General features: G+C 43.0%; 3 protein-coding genes across 3 annotated transcripts; 2 read left to right on the forward strand and 1 right to left on the reverse strand.

Moving 5' to 3' along the window:
* The first annotated feature begins 3069 nt into the window (after window positions 1-3069).
* On the forward strand, window positions 3070-6501 carry LOC131708059 (L-amino-acid oxidase-like). Its single transcript, XM_059009975.1, has 6 exons — window positions 3070-3267; window positions 4209-4321; window positions 4442-4636; window positions 4715-4823; window positions 5351-5487; window positions 5724-6501. Exons 1-6 carry the CDS (start codon window positions 3070-3072, stop codon window positions 6499-6501), a joined length of 1530 nt encoding a protein of 509 aa, XP_058865958.1.
* Window positions 6502-8149: 1648 nt separating this feature from the next.
* LOC131708092 (zinc finger protein 883-like) lies at window positions 8150-12214 on the forward strand. Its single transcript, XM_059010192.1, has 3 exons — window positions 8150-8232; window positions 9458-9784; window positions 10399-12214. Exons 2-3 carry the CDS (start codon window positions 9484-9486, stop codon window positions 12021-12023), a joined length of 1926 nt encoding a protein of 641 aa, XP_058866175.1. The 5' UTR covers window positions 8150-8232; window positions 9458-9483; the 3' UTR covers window positions 12024-12214.
* A 425-nt stretch (window positions 12215-12639) lies between these two features.
* Window positions 12640-16934, reverse strand: LOC131708093 (hatching enzyme 1.2-like). The gene is made up of 11 exons (XM_059010193.1): window positions 16804-16934; window positions 16673-16691; window positions 16164-16238; window positions 15695-15835; window positions 15252-15369; window positions 14912-15090; window positions 14375-14456; window positions 14114-14250; window positions 13898-14016; window positions 13395-13617; window positions 12640-12862 (listed from the first exon to the last, which is right to left on the reverse strand). Exons 1-11 carry the CDS (start codon window positions 16876-16878, stop codon window positions 12852-12854), a joined length of 1179 nt encoding a protein of 392 aa, XP_058866176.1. The 5' UTR covers window positions 16879-16934; the 3' UTR covers window positions 12640-12851.
* Window positions 16935-17492: the final 558 nt, after the last annotated feature.

Consider the following 17492-nt stretch of genomic DNA (forward strand, 5'->3'; position numbering starts at 1 on the left):
AGATATAGGGGGGTCAGTCTGTACCACACTGACAGTTTGCATTGATCTGGAGAAGCACATATCCAGTTAGTATTACTATGATTTAGTTTATGTTATTGAGAGCGTCAGACTCTGAAGATATAGGGGGTCAGTCTGTACCACACTGACAGTTTGCATTGATCTGGAGAAGCACATATCCAGTTAGTATTACTATGATTTAGTTCATGTTATTGAGAGCGTCAGACTCTGAAGATATAGGGGGGTCAGTCTGTATCACACTGACAGTTTGCATTGATCTGGAGAAGCGCATATCCAGTTAGTATTACTATGATTTAGTTTATGTTATTGAGAGTGTCAGACTCTGAAGATATAGGGGGGTCAGTCTGTATCACACTGACAGTTTGCATTGATCTGGAGAAGCGCATATCCAGTTAGTATTACTATGATTTAGTTTATGTTATTGAGAGTGTCAGACTCTGAAGATATAGGGGGTCAGTCTGTACCACACTGACAGTTTGCATTGATCTGGAGAAGCACATATCCAGTTAGTATTACTATGATTTAGTTTATGTTATTGAGAGCGTCAGACTCTGAAGATATAGGGGGTCAGTCTGTACCACACTGACAGTTTGCATTGATCTGGAGAAGCACATATCCAGTTAGTATTACTATGATTTAGTTCATGTTATTGAGAGCGTCAGACTCTGAAGATATAGGGGGGTCAGTCTGTATCACACTGACAGTTTGCATTGATCTGGAGAAGCGCATATCCAGTTAGTATTACTATGATTTAGTTTATGTTATTGAGAGTGTCAGACTCTGAAGATATAGGGGGGTCAGTCTGTATCACACTGACAGTTTGCATTGATCTGGAGAAGCGCATATCCAGTTAGTATTACTATGATTTAGTTTATGTTATTGAGAGTGTCAGACTCTGAAGATATAGGGGGTCAGTCTGTACCACACTGACAGTTTGCATTGATCTGGAGAAGCACATATCCAGTTAGTATTACTATGATTTAGTTTATGTTATTGAGAGCGTCAGACTCTGAAGATATAGGGGGGTCAGTCTGTACCACACTGACAGTTTGCATTGATCTGGAGAAGCGCATATCCAGTTAGTATTACTATGATTTAGTTTATGTTATTGAGAGTGTCAGACTCTGAAGATATAGGGGGGTCAGTCTGTACCACACTGACAGTTTGCATTGATCTGGAGAAGCACATATCCAGTTAGTATTACTATGATTTAGTTTATGTTATTGAGAGTGTCAGACTCTGAAGATATAGGGGGGTCAGTCTGTACCACACTGACAGTTTGCATTGATCTGGAGAAGCACATATCCAGTTAGTATTACTATGATTTAGTTTATGTTATTGAGAGTGTCAGACTCTGAAGATATAGGGGGGTCAGTCTGTATCACACTGACAGTTTGCATTGATCTGGAGAAGCACATATCCAGTTAGTATTACTATGATTTAGTTTATGTTATTGAGAGTGTCAGACTCTGAAGATATAGGGGGGTCAGTCTGTATCACACTGACAGTTTGCATTGATCTGGAGAAGCGCATATCCAGTTAGTATTACTATGATTTAGTTTATGTTATTGAGAGTGTCAGACTCTGAAGATATAGGGGGGTCAGTCTGTATCACACTGACAGTTTGCATTGATCTGGAGAAGCGCATATCCAGTTAGTATTACTATGATTTAGTTTATGTTATTGAGAGTGTCAGACTCTGAAGATATAGGGGGTCAGTCTGTACCACACTGACAGTTTGCATTGATCTGGAGAAGCACATATCCAGTTAGTATTACTATGATTTAGTTTATGTTATTGAGAGTGTCAGACTCTGAAGATATAGGGGGGTCAGTCTGTATCACACTGACAGTTTGCATTGATCTGGAGAAGCACATATCCAGTTAGTATTACTATGATTTAGTTTATGTTATTGAGAGTGTCAGACTCTGAAGATATAGGGGGTCAGTCTGTACCACACTGACAGTTTGCATTGATCTGGAGAAGCACATATCCAGTTAGTATTACTATGATTTAGTTTATCTTATTGAGAGCGTCAGACTCTGAAGATATAGGGGGGTCAGTCTGTACCACACTGACAGTTTGCATTGATCTGGAGAAGCGCATATCCAGTTAGTATTACTATGATTTAGTTTATGTTATTGAGAGTGTCAGACTCTGAAGATATAGGGGGGTCAGTCTGTACCACACTGACAGTTTGCATTGATCTGGAGAAGCGCATATCCAGTTAGTATTACTATGATTTAGTTTATGTTATTGAGAGTGTCAGACTCTGAAGATATAGGGGGGTCAGTCTGTACCACACTGACAGTTTGCATTGATCTGGAGAAGCACATATCCAGTTAGTATTACTATGATTTAGTTTATGTTATTGAGAGTGTCAGACTCTGAAGATATAGGGGGGTCAGTCTGTACCACACTGACAGTTTGCATTGATCTGGAGAAGCACATATCCAGTTAGTATTACTATGATTTAGTTTATGTTATTGAGAGTGTCAGACTCTGAAGATATAGGGGGGTCAGTCTGTATCACACTGACAGTTTGCATTGATCTGGAGAAGCACATATCCAGTTAGTATTACTATGATTTAGTTTATGTTATTGAGAGTGTCAGACTCTGAAGATATAGGGGGGTCAGTCTGTATCACACTGACAGTTTGCATTGATCTGGAGAAGCACATATCCAGTTAGTATTACTATGATTTAGTTTATGTTATTGAGAGTGTCAGACTCTGAAGATATAGGGGGGTCAGTCTGTATCACACTGACAGTTTCCATTCATCTGGACCTGAGTTTAAAAAAGTCAATGCTGACACAAGTAAAAATAACAATACTAATATATTGTGAGCACCATCAAGCTGAACAGAGTAACAGACTGGATCCCTGAAAATAACCCGGGAATCTGACCCCTTGTTCAGCTGAAGGAACGTAACACAATATTATATGTCTCTGTGTTTAAGCTGCACCCATCAAATGAAAGCACTGCTGTGTGGAATGGTGTAATTGTATGAAGTTTCACTTCCTTCATTCACAGTGTTGTTTCTGGGCTTCATGTTTGCATCGCTGGAAACAAAGGCACATGATCATGATGCACTGGATAAATGCTTTACTGATCCTGACTATCTGCAGTTACTGCAAATCGCTCAGAACGGTCTGAAGAAGACATCTTCTCCGAAGCGCATCATCATCGTGGGAGCAGGAATCTCTGGCTTGACTGCAGCAAAACTACTGGAGGAGGCTGGACACGAGGTACAGAGACTATAGGACTGTAGTGTGGAAGTGTTCATGAGGTTCTGCATCACAGAGACTATAGGACTGTAGTGTGGAAGTGTTCATGAGGTTCTGCATCACAGAGAGTATAGGACTGTAGTGTGGAAGTGTTCATGAGGTTCTGCATCACAGAGACTATAGGACTGTAGTGTGGAAGTGTTCATGAGGTTCTGCATCACAGAGACTATAGGACTGTAGTGTGGAAGTGTTCATGAGGTTCTGCATCACAGAGACTATAGGACTGTAGTGTGGAAGTGTTCATGAGGTTCTGCATCACAGAGACTATAGGACTGTAGTGTGGAAGTGTTCATGAGGTTCTGCATCACAGAGACTATAGGACTGTAGTGTGGAAGTGTTCATGAGGTTCTGCATCGCAGAGACTATAGGACTGTAGTGTGGAAGTGTTCATGAGGTTCTGCATCACAGAGACTATAGGACTGTAGTGTGGAAGTGTTCATGAGGTTCTGCATCACAGAGACTATAGGACTGTAGTGTGGAAGTGTTCATGAGGTTCTGCATCGCAGAGACTATAGGACTGTAGTGTGGAAGTGTTCATGAGGTTCTGCATCACAGAGACTATAGGACTGTAGTGTGGAAGTGTTCATGAGGTTCTGCATCACAGAGACTATAGGACTGTAGTGTGGAAGTGTTCATGAGGTTCTGCATCACAGAGACTATAGGACTGTAGTGTGGAAGTGTTCATGAGGTTCTGCATCACAGAGGCTTTAGTACTGTAGTGTGGAAGTGTTTTCCCATCTCAGCTAAATCAGAAAATCCAAACCAATTGTAGACCTTCATATTGCCAGTGGTTTTACTTTGCCCTCAATAGGAACTCATCAGGCCTGTTAAACTGTGACCTCAATGCTGACGTCATGTGTGACTGTAAGAGAATGACGGTGAATGCTGGTTGATGTTTGCAGATCATATTGATTGAAGCGAGCCAGCGCATTGGTGGACGTGTGCACACCCACAGGAATGAGAGCGGGGGCTGGTACGCTGAACTGGGAGCAATGAGGATACCCAGTTTTCACAGGTCAGGCACCGTGGCGAATGGGAAACTCTTTTTTTCTGTGATCAAAGAAACTGTATTGCCTACATGACTGTGTTTCAAGGGCTGAGAAAGACAGGTAATAATGGTGACACATTTCTTTAGGCTTGTCCTGACCTTCGCTGAAAGAATGGGTTTAAAACTGAACCCCTTCATTGAGGACAACAGGAACACCTGGTACCAGGTGAACGGGGTCCACAAGAGAGCCTACACTGTGGAGGAGAATCCAGATGTGCTGAGGTACCCTGTGAGCGCCCAGGAACGAGGGAAATCAGCAGGCAGGCTCTTCAATGAGTCTCTGTCAGAGATGCAGGAGGGCTTCCAAGAGACCCCTTCATTGAGTTAGGAGAGGTTTCAATGAGTCTGTGAGAGGCACAGCTGGGCTCTGATCTCTGAAATAATGATCCTACAGGTGATGGATGATCTGAAGAAGAGTGGATACAATTGCAGCGAGGTGATGGAGAAATACGACTCCTACTCTGTGAAGGTGAATACATTCGCATTGCATGTGTTAATATGAAGCTGTACAGAACAACACAAAGGCTTGATAACCACACTGAAGTGCATGGAACCTGCATTGTTAACAGCACAGGCTGGGGTGCAAACTGGTGAGCACATGGGTCTTAACCTCGGCACAGAAAGAGCCCGGCTCCACTGCACAAACACACCTAGAACTTCTCATCTCCTCACACCTTCAGCATGAAGACACAATGCTAGCACATCACACAGGCTGGGGTGCAAACTGGTGAGCACATGGGTCTTAACCTCGGCACAGAAAGAGTCCGGCTCCACTGCACAAACACACCTAGAACTTCTCATCTCCTCACACCTTCAGCATGAAGACACAATGCTAGCACATCACACAGGCTGGCAGAGCCTGGGAATGGGATCATTCATTGTTGTTTTTACAGCAGTCTTAACTGAGACTACAATCTTTGTGCAATGCATCTGATGAGCTGGTTTTCTTAACGTGAGTGCCATGCAGTTAAGTGAATGCTGTATTGCTTCTTGCAGGAGTATTTAGTTAAAGAGGGTAACCTGAGTGAAGGGGCTGTGCGTATGATTGGAGATATTCTCGATGAGAACAGTTTCTTTTTCACCGCCTTCACTGAGAGTCTAAGAATCGAATATGACATCAATGATAATACCAGGTAAGATTCTCATGAGCAGTCAGGTGTAGAAATAGGACAGGACCCTGCTTAGCTGCTACATGATCTGAGTGACTCCCCACCTAATGAGCCTTAGTTATACTTTATCTGAGTGACTCCCTACCTTATGTGACCTGAACCGGATTTGAACTTGTAGGCGAGAAAGGCGACTGCATTACCTGCTATGCGACAAGCCCCCAAAACGTTTCAGCTACTAAAGTGCCTTCTCTCTGTTTCAGGTACTTCGAAATCAGTAATGGTCTGGATAACCTTCCGAGAGCATTTTATGAATCTCTCAGTGCTGTTGTTCTCCTGGACTCCAGAGCTGTCAGGATAGAGCAGAGCAGAAAGGGTGTCACTGTGTTTTATCAGAGCCAGAAGGATTCCTCCGTCATGAACGTCAGTGCTGATTACCTGCTCCTCACTGCCACCGCCACCGCCAAAGCCTCTCTGTTTATAGACTTCTCACCCCCCCTGTCAGCCAGCAAGATGGAGGCTCTTCGCTCGGTTCACTACTCCAGCTCTACCAAGATCTTCCTGAGCTTTCGACAGAGGTTCTGGGAGAAAGAAGGGATCTGGGGAGGGAAGTCGATCACCGATCTTCCATCCAGGTTCATCTATTACCCCAGTCACAGCTTCCAGGGCACAGACGGAGGGGTGATTCTTGCTTCATACACCGCCTCAGACGACTCTGCCCTGTTCCTGGGGCTCAGCGATCAGGAGTGTATGGAGGTGGCTCTTGAAGATCTCGTCAAGATTCACGGAGGAGAGATTCGCGCTCTCTGGGACGGAGCAGGAGTGGTGAAGAAGTGGAGCTTAGATCCATACAGTCTCGGTGCCTTTGCCATATTCACCCCCTATCAGCTGAATGACTATTCCTCCACTCTATTCAAGAACGAAGGGAGAATACACTTTGCTGGAGAGCACACTGCACTTCCACATGCCTGGATTGAGACAGCCATGAAGTCGGCTATCAGGGCAGCCAGCAACATCAACAACGTGAGGCTGGAACAGTAACACTGTAACTTCAATTAGACAGCACTGCCCTTGCATGACGGATCCTGCCAGCCTCTCTCTCTCATGCATGACTGTTTATTAGTATTCTGTGAATGAGTGAAGAGCTCTTGCACAGCATGGGCTCAGCACGGATTTGCCTCGTTTTCTGGGTAAATGAATATGAGAGCACTGCATTATCACACCAGAAAACAAGGACTGAAAAGATCCGCTGCAGTCATTCGTATCGTTTCCAACAAACATACTAACCCATAAAACAAGCTCTTCTCTGCAAACACGACTGGCTGCTTTCACAGACCCTCATCAGCCCTCTCGGATCACTTAACCAAGATGAGTGCTAACTGTGGCCTGTGAAACCAGCCAGGTATTGAAAGATTAACAGATACACAAACTTTTTTTTTGTTGCCAAAACTGTTTGAATTTTTCTGTAAATTCTTTGAAAACCTTTTTTTTTTAATAAGAAATATGACTTGCCAATGGTGAAAGATATGAACTGTATATGAACAAATGAAAGAAGTGCTTTGGTTGCAAATTGAATGATACTGACTTTTAAACTGTGTTGAAGTGAGTTCTGTTTTACAGTTCTCACAGCACTGTGCTTCCTTGTATCTGGAGAAAGTGAGTGAGGAACTCCACTGAGATCATCACAACACAGTCAGCTGGGACGCTTGCACAGCGCACAGTATTTTTCATTTTGTATGCATGTATTATGCATTTCTCTGTAGTTAAAGTATTATGGATTCTCTTGCTGTTACTGCATCTTGTAAAGCACTTTGTGATGGTGATCCACTATGAAAGGTGCTATATACAATAAAGATTAATTTTGTACACCCCATTTATATTTATTTCTTAACAGACACCCTTATCCAGGGCAACTTACAATTGTTACAAGATATCACATTATTTTTACATACAATTACTCATTTATACAGTTGGGTTTTTACTGGAGCAATCTAGATAAAGTACCTTGCTCAAGGGTACAGCAGCAGTGTCCCCCACCTGGGATTGAACCCACGACCCTCCGGTCAAGAGTCCAGAACCACTACTCCACACTGCTGCCTGCATTTATTCTAACTATTCTACCTACATTGCAAGTTAAAAAATACAATTATTAAATATTTAAAAAAATAATAATGGAGAAGTTATTCTTTATATTTTATCATTCTTAAGCATTACGTTATGTCATCATCCACCAGTTAATAATATATTTCATCAGTGGACCCTGGGCAACAGCGAAACAGACTTCATACGTTTTTAAAAATTTGAAACACTGAGAAAATGATGTTATTCACTTTTATGATTTAAACGCAATGTATTTACAATAAAGGGTCGTTTCATTATAATTATAATAATAATAATAATAATAATAATAATAATAATAATAATAATAATAATAATAATTCTGCTACTATTGTAGATCTATGTCCGTGCTCTGACCTCGCTCCTTACACATTTTACAATCAGAAAGAACATTTACATTTGGTTTGTCTTTTATCCATTTGCATTTATGTATGCAATACCCAAATAACATGAAGACATTGACTAAAAAGACAGCAGAGCGGTCAATATCAGAGTTGTGACAAACGACATCTTCTCACGAGAAACACATTATCAGCGCATATGGTTAAATCTAGGCGCAGTAGCACATCTATGATTTCACTGAAAGTGACGTCACAGTGCTGCGACGGTCTCTTTGTGGAAGATATCAGTGTAACAGAGGCACGTTTAGAGAAGGTAAGACTGGGTGTACCGGTTCATGGTTACTTCCGAAATCTGAGATAGATATATAATGTATTTAAAAAGTATAATCAGACAGCTTCTCGGCGTCTTCCGAAAAGTTGTTTATAAAAACCGGGGCTGTTTTATGAGTAATATTAGTGTTGTATTCATTTCGCGCCTGCATAGCCGTACTATCAAACTAACTTCCAGGATGAAAGACAGTACACGCACGCACAGGGGTGTTTGCGACAGTGTTTTAATTATATCACATCCAAATTGTATTTAGACAGGGAGCAAAACGTGAGGATTATAATGGTCTCTAAAATAAAAACGGTGTTGTACTCAACGTAGTCCCACAGACCTAATGCGCTACTCTCAGAAAGCGTTTTATTCTGGATATGATTGTACTGAAAGTGCGGCCAAAAGCGATTCTTATTTCAGTGCATTACATCACCGTTAAGGTTGACTGTACTTCGGCTAGCCAGATTAGAGCGCGTTACAAGTTGCCATTTTCATTGAACTGCCTGCGCTGCCAAACACCGGCGTGCTTATTCAAAGCGTTATCACAGAACGAGTTCCCGTTTAATGTGTAGATAAGACTGTGTAACACGCGCTGTCAGTATTGAGCACGTTACACCACAGCACCCAGCCCTCACACAAATACCACCACAAACCAACACGAAATGAAACACTAGCTTACAATTTAGATGTTAAAATGTGATTCTGATAAGGACATTGTTATGTGTTCCTGTGTGTTTTAATGTCTTTATAAATGTTAAGCTTCTGTTAGACATGTTTTACAAGGTCTTCCTGTGTTATTATATTTTGCGTTGCCCTCACAGGGATGCTTTTAAACTGTGGTGTGTGATGTGGTTGAGTTTGCTGGTGTGGATCTGGTGGAGTTTGCTGGGGTGGATCTGGTGGAGTTTGCTGGGGTGTGATCTGGTGGAGTTTGCTGGGGTGTGATCTGGTGGAGTTTGCTGGGGTGTGATCTGGTGGAGTTTGCTGGGGTGTGATCTGGTGGAGTTTGCTGGGGTGTGATCTGCTGGAGCTTGCTGGGGTGTGATCTGCTGGAGCTTGCTGGGGTGTGATCTGCTGGAGCTTGCTGGGGTGTGATCTGCTGGAGCTTGCTGGGGTGTGATCTGCTGGAGTTTGCTGGGGTGTGATCTGCTGGAGTTTGCTGGGGTGTGATCTGGTGGAGTTCAGATTAAATAACTTGATTGTGTTTTGTTTGATACAGGTGTGGAAGAGAAATCCTCTTGTAAAATGAAATCAGTGACTTATAAAAAAGTGAGAAGGCAGACCTCAGTTCAAAGTAATGCGCAATGCCTTCGGCGCAGCTCCAGACACAGTAAAGAGGAGCTCCCTGAACCGGAGCCTGCCCATGTTAAACAGGAGCTCTCTGAACTGAGATCGCTGCCAGTCCGGGAGCAGGAGGACGCTGACTATGCAGAGGATGTGTCTCAACTGGGAATTGTCCATATTAAACCAGAGGTCTCTAAAGAAACCAGTACTAACACACCTAAAGAGAAAACAGCCCCCTCCTCCTCCAGCACCAGTGGAACATGTAAGTACAAACCTAGAGAATTCATGAGCAGGTAAGACAGGGAGGGATAATGTGGCTTTCATCTGATCATTCTCTCATGCTAGCACTTCCATTTCAGGGATCAAGTGTAATACTGTAAATCTTACAATAGACACCAAACACAATCTGCATGTTGATAATAGACTTGGCCCTGTGCACATAGCTCCCTCACAGTTATAATGCATCACTGCACAAACTCATTTCTGTGCAGTGTGAAGAACACACCTCCCTCCCAGTTATAATGCATCACTGCACAAACTCATTTCTGTGCAGTGTGAAGAACACACCTCCCTCCCAGTTATAATGCATCACTGCACAAACTCATTTCTGTGCAGTGTGAAGAACACACCTCCCTCCCAGTTATTCTGAGATGGGTATCATTTGGGGTGCCGCTGTACTCCTGGGACGTCTTGCTTTTGAAAACATTTTGCCTGATGGTAACATCATATAATGTGGCTCGCAGCACCATTTATGTAATTTTATTTATTTATTTATTAATTTATTTATTTAGTTACTGCTTATAAAGCGCAGGATTCTGAGAGTCGTTTCTGGATGTGTAACTTTCTTTCTCTTTGTTCTCTCTCACTCTTCTGAAGCGGATCGTAATCAGAAGCACACATGCTGGCACTGTGAGGTCTCTTTTACTGGGAAGCGGCACTTTCAGAACCATCTCAAGACGGCGCACCCAGAAGAGGAGCTAGGAAGCGGGCAAGTTAACAGCAGCACACATTTACAGCAGTGTAGACCAGGAGCTCCTGCAAGAGAGAACAGTCTGAGTGAATCCCAGAAATCACAAAACCGCTGTACCGACTGTGGGAAGAATTTCAAAAACCTCACAGCCCTTATAAACCACAACAGGATTCACACCGGAGGCAACCCCTTTGTGTGCACTGCTTGTGGGAAGAGCTTCACCCAGTCCTCACACTTGAAAAGTCACCTGGTACTTCATACTGGAGAGAGACCGTATCACTGCTCTGAATGTGGGAAGAGCTTCAGGTACTCCAAATCTTTTACCCTGCACAAGCGCACACACACAGGAGAGACTCCGTATCACTGTACTGTCTGTGGGAAGAGTTTCAGTCAGTCAGTGCACCTGAAAAGACACCAGCAAGTTCACACAGGCGAGAGACCATATCCCTGTACTGATTGTGGGAAGAGCTTTGGGCTCCTTAAAAATCTAATAGTACACCAGAGAATCCACACCAACGAGACCCCCTACCACTGCGATGTTTGTGAGAAAAAGTTTAAAACTTTAGGAAACCTGAAGTCCCACCAGCGCACTCACTCCACAGAGACGCCTTATAAGTGTTCAGAATGTGGGAAAAGCTTCAAATTCTCCCAGAGTTTTAAAAAACACCAGAAGAGTCACACGGGACCCTATGACTGTACTGACTGTGAGCAAAGCTGTGAAGATTTAGGAGCTTTGGATGCACACCAGAAAATTCACAGAAGAGAGACCACCCATAAGTGCACTATTTGTGGGAAGACTTTCAGAGAGTCTGGGGACCTGAAGAGACATGAACAAATTCACATCACAAACGAGCGCTATAAGTGTACTTCCTGCTTGAAGACTTTCAGTGAGGTCGGACAGCTTCATACCCACCAGCAGATTCATGCAGGAGACAATCCTCATCAGTGCTGTGACTGTGGGAAGAGCTTTGCTGCGTCGGGAGCTCTTATAAAACACCAGAGAGTTCACACAGGAGAAGCTCTGTTCCTCTGTGCTGACTGTGGGAAGGGTTTCCGTGACTCCACTGCACTCTCCACACACCAGCGCACTCACACAGGAGAGACCCCCTATCTGTGCACGGTGTGTGGGAAGAGCTTCAAGTATGTAAGAAGCCTGGACATCCACCAGCGCACCCACACCCGGGAGACCCCGTATCACTGCACTGTGTGCGGGAAGCGCTTCAGCCAGGGGCAGAACCTCAAGAGACACCAGCGGGTTCACACAGGAGAGGCCCCGTATCGCTGTGCTGTCTGCGGGAAGAGCTTCAAGGAGCCTCGGACTCTAGCTGCACATCGCCAGATCCACACAGGAGAGAATCTTTATCCATGTGCCGATTGTGGGAAGAGTTTCAGACAAGCCAAGATCTTAAAAGTACACAAGAGAATTCACACTGGAGAGAAGCCCTTTCCCTGTACTGTATGTGACAAGAGATTCAGACATTCTGGATCCCTTAAAAAGCATCATAAAAGTCATGAAAGGAAGAGCAAATAGCTGAGCTTGGGCAATATACAGCAACACTACAGATGTGTGAGGAATCGGGTTCTGTTTGCACTGAAGACTGATGACCCTCACTTCAGAAACATTCATACATTCGTCTGTCCTGTTTATAATACACTATCCACAGAGGAATCAATATTGTGGTAGAACTGGAACATTGACTTTTAGTTCTTATTTTAACACTGTTAGGGGGGGGGGGGGTGTGGGGGGTGATTTATACAAGTATAGTGCTGTGTTGTGTTGTGACTGTTTTATGATCTTCTTGTATCATGTTTTGCCCTTTTGTCTTTCTCCTCCATTTAAAATGCCCTCTGTGAATGGCAGCCTGGGATCCGTTCCATGCTCTTTGGCTTGGTCTGTCCCAGAACTCCTGTGCAGGGATTAGTGGCTTTGCCCTGCAGAGCTGCAGTGTCCTGTTTGGACAGCAGGGACACAGGAGTGGACGTGTGTTCATGCCAGTCCTCAGAACAAGAAGACTGCAGCTGTTCTAAAGTGTTCAGTTTGGGGGCGCTCTGGAGTTTCTATGGAAGAGTCAACACCTGCTACAGCATCTCATCTTATAAAACTCATCTGTTACGGATTTTGTTAAGAAAAAAATAAATGCACCACATTTCTCGTCAAAGAAACAATCATTTTTATTCATTATTACAAATACAATACCTGTTAATCAAAAACAATACCAGATTTAAAAAGATGTATAATCATTTCATTCTTATTGGGTTTTATTTTCTCATTTACTGTACTTTCTGCTTCACACATTCATATTTGTGTAATCGGCACGTTTGTTCAAATCCAGGAAACTCTTGTGGTCGTGTTCTTTGTTCATACTGGAACTGTAAGAATAGAAACGGAGACGTGAGCACCTTGTATTATCATCGTTACACAGCAAAGAAGGGAAGATTCAAGGATCAGTTGAGTTCATTAAACTTCTGTTTCACAGCATGTGTATTTGTACTGAGTTTTAACGGGAGCTGAAGGATGCTTGAAATGTTCCAACACGCTGCTGCTTCTTAAACCACCTTCACTTGCTAATCTCTTACTGGACATGATTGCATTACACTTCCATTGCAGTGCAAGCTCTAATGCTGCATTGTTCAATAAGCTGATGTCATGTTGTGCAAGTATTTCTGCAGTGCCCCATTCAAACACAGCATTCATCTCAATCACAAACACACGAAATCCACACAGAGCTTCTTACACAAGTAGTTCTGCAGCGCCCCATTCAAACACAGCATTCATCTCAATCACAAACACACGAAATCCACACAGAGCTTCTTACACAAGTAGTTCTGCAGCGCCCCATTCAAACACAGCATTCACCTCAATCACAAACACACAAAATCCACACAGAGCTTCTTTACGTACCAAACTTGTACTTGGCTGAGAATCCCGTCCCCACATCTGAGCCGTCACTGTGGAACTGAACCACGGCAGCGTTTCCACTGGAGGTGAAGGAGGGAATGGGTTCAGAGCCACAGTAGGTTTGCTGTACAGGGGAGGTAGTCACGGGTCCATCTCGGAGAGTGAGATAGTCGTAGGAACAATCCTCAGAATACTCCACATCAAAGGAACTGATGGTAAGCGAGACCTGAAATGAAACACAAAAAAGGATCTGCAGTCCAGCTAAACATCGGCATGCTCCCGCATGTTTGAGTCACATTGAAGACAATGAAATGGACGTTATAAAAGCTACATCATTTAATATCAAGATATAGATTTGTTTGCCCTCAGTGTTAATGCAATTGTTTTTGCCCTTCAAGGACCTCTGCAGACGTTTCTCCAAGTGGCTCAGGTGAGTAATGAAGGTAGCGAGGCGCCTCGATCATTCAAACAGAGATGCTGCTGGTTTGTTCTTGTGTGTTTCTTACCTTGTACCCTTTAGGGGCGTTGATGATCCACATGCAGTCTGTATTAACGGGATATTCCAGTGGATAATTGGGAGATGTCAGTGTTCCACTCACAGCAGTCAGTATGCCTCCGCATTGCACTAGAAAATGAGAGTTGCAGTGTATGTGTGAAATGCTGGAAACCCCTTTTAACTTGGGACAGGAGAAGCAAAAGAACATGTTAAATAAAGCACTTACTGGATTTACTGCAGCCATAAAGCATATTGATCTTTTGAATATCTCTCGGAGACATTGCTATTCTCTGTCCGATTTCTACCGTTTCATCTGGAATGGGTACAATAGTGAACTTTCCGGTTGTATTTGAGAAAGCATCTCTGTGTGGAGTGAAAATAACAGTGTTTTATTCAGATCAATACTGAAAAAGAGAAAAGATCTCCTCACATTGTGTGGCAGGTAATTGAGACAGGCTGAAAACCTAGACTTTCTGTTTCTTCTTACCTTCCATAGTGCATGATGGAGGTGTAGTCGTATGGCATGCCCAAGGTATTAATGTCCTGCTTGTAAAAGTTCGAAACTTGGTCTGTAAAGGGAAGGAGATGCTGGTTAAGAAGGTAAAGCTGCTACACCAGAATCTGGTTCTGTGTTTTACTTCCAGACACCTATTGTAAAAGCATTAGTGAGAGGTCTCCAGTTATTCATTGAAATGATAATGCATTCTGAAATCCCATTATAAACCCTGGCTGAACTGCACACACTTGTTTTCAACATGCCACTAGAGGCTCCTGTGAGTGTCGGGGGTCCTTCCTTTCTCATGATCCCTGCAATAAGGGCTGCCCAATTAGCACAGACTCCTACCTTTCTTGAGCTCTGACTAACAGTTGAATCACTCTGTAATGAAAGGCTATTGGGATACAAAGCCATGGTGAATGGAATATTTGTGTTGCTGCTTTCCACCCTCCCCTCAGCTCTCTCTCCAGTGCTCTTTATTGTGATTGTGTGAGCGCTCCTGGAAAGGACTCCTTGTAGTTTCCTTACCTGCTGGGATGTACTGCCAGTTGATTCTGACATAGCTGTCGCGGTCAGGTCTGCTCTGCTCGTGAAAGAAGCCTAGTGCATGGATGAGCTCATGTTGAGCCGTGGCTTTGTAAACACAGCCTCCCTTTGACAGGGACACTTGCTGAACGCCTTTATACTTTCCAATATTGGACCAGCAGCTATGGGTGGAAAGAGATTCCTGTTTAGAAATCTTGTACTTTTGATCTGTAAAAGTCGTTGCATATTTGTGAAGTTTTGAGACACGCTTGCTATACACCTTTAACCTTGAAAGCCACTCAAATGGTAGGATTCGTCAGAGACACACAGAGTGGTTATTTACCCGTTCTGAGGACTGATATTTATGTAGTCTTTTTCTGTAGTTCGCTGTTTAAATTTGATGCAGGTCTGTGCTTCGAAGTCTGGGAATGCGCTGGAGATTATGTCCTTCTCTTTAGCACCTGTAAAAAAGGATAAACCAATTGAAACACATTGATATTTTAATATATCAAAGCTTAGCATCTCCCAGACAAGAGGGACCAATAACACTACCTGCAGCACCTCCATCCATTACACTGACAACTTTAAACACAACACCCTTTCGAAAGGACAACTAGATTCCTGCGCACAGAGAAATACAGAGCTCTCCTTTACAAACAAGAAACGTTTCAAAGATCAATCCAAGTCTCTTCAATGTCCTTGTTTAATTAAATATGGTCTCACTGGTGCTATAAAACATAGTGAATGTTAATATAAAGCATTCTTCCAAACGTTTCGTGTACATACTGTATTCACTGGAGATAGTATAAGGCACGTAAACAAATCCATCAGAGGCCTTCGGCCAAAAGCAGGAGTTGTCCGGGCAGTTCATGGCGTTCCTGGAGTTTGACACGACAATGTCACCCTCCATCAGATGCTCTTTGATTCCTGTTTGAAATTTGAGCAGAGAAACGTCTTAAAGGGGAACTTGTTTTAGCCACAATATGCATTTTTATGTACTTCTCTAGGATCAAAGAAACAAAACACATCAATATATTTGAATGATCATTATGTTAGTGGTAATGGGCAGTTTACAGACACAGGTAAGACCCTATCAAACTAATCTCAATGTGCTTCTGTTAAGAGTGCATAGATTGTAGAAATGAAGACACCGATCTCAAATAGAATATGCCAGCCTTAACTTCTATTCAATAAGCAGACCCAATATTTTAACAGGCAGTAAACGTCTCTTCTTTATGTTCAGAGGCTTTCCTACCTTTATTGGCTTCTAAGATGATGCTGAAGACATCCTTATCTTCAGGGATCCCTGGGCTACGTCTTTCTCTTTGACCTACAGAAGCAAAGCACCCCAGTGTGAAATCCTGTGTGCAGGGGCAGTGTGTGGAATACAGTGCTGTGTACTAATACTGGAAGCGAATGCAATCGAGCCCCCCTGTGACACACTGCTGACACTCTGACCATCACTCATGCACTATACAGTGAAAGCATTTCCTCCAGCATGTCACCTGGGTTACAAACACACACACAAGCACACTGGCCGTGCTGAAGAGACTCCACATTCAGCTGCTTCACTGTTTGGGTGCAGTTTTGAGTTTTTGTCCTTTCAAGTAAATTACACACCAGACTAAAGGTTTATTAATCTGGTCCAGTGTGTCTGGGATCCTGAATTACAAAGATGAACTCACTGCAATGTAAAATTCAATGGATAATTTTTTTTTTCTCGTATGGGACATACACATATAAAAACAAAATCTAGGAACTTGCCTTTTCCGCTGTGGTCCCCCTGCAACAATATAAGAATGGAAAGAAAAACATGGAGCCGTTAGTGAAATGTTTAAGAGCCCAGTGAAAATGCATTTGAAATGAGAAGCGCTGCAGCTGTGTGGCATTGTTACCTTCAGAGGCTTGCCGTGTGAGACACTGAGCAGCAGTGCTAAAGTGGCGAGCACCAGTTTGTGATCCATCTTCATCTGCTGCTGCAATGTTCTGAGAAGCTCAGGAGATTCGTCTTTCCTCTTCGCTTGATGCTTCAGCACACCTGCGCATGGGCTTATATACACCCAGCCAAAGGTGTGTCCGTCAAGGGAGCTTAAAGCCATTCCATTACTGGATCCACACGTGACTCCAGATAAGACAAAGTTTGCATTGGGTTTTAAAGTCCTTAATCTTGTGTAAAAGCTGAGAGCATTCAACTCTGGCCACAAGTGTTGCATCACCGATAGAATGAACTCATTGTGCTTCATAAAGTCGAATGAAACCTGCTGAATACGTTAACTTACTGAATTATAGACCGCTTTGTAGTTTTCCATAGACCTCGTGAAAAATGTGACATTTTGAAATCTAGCATGAAATACTTTATTACTGTTATGGCTATCGGTAGACTTTTTGTGATATCGTTTTGTAGTTTCTTTGATTACATGATGTTAAATAAAATATCTAAATTATGTTTGTATAGTTTATTTGTACTCAATAATGTCTCAATTCTAAAGTTGTACGTGGTGTAAAACCTTTGGCCATAGCTGTGATTCAGTATGTCAGTGTGCGCACAGTACAGTACAGAGATACATTGTTCATTTTACACATG

This window comes from Acipenser ruthenus, chromosome 40 (genome assembly GCF_902713425.1).
Source record: "Acipenser ruthenus chromosome 40, fAciRut3.2 maternal haplotype, whole genome shotgun sequence".
Taxonomy (NCBI): domain Eukaryota; kingdom Metazoa; phylum Chordata; class Actinopteri; order Acipenseriformes; family Acipenseridae; genus Acipenser; species Acipenser ruthenus.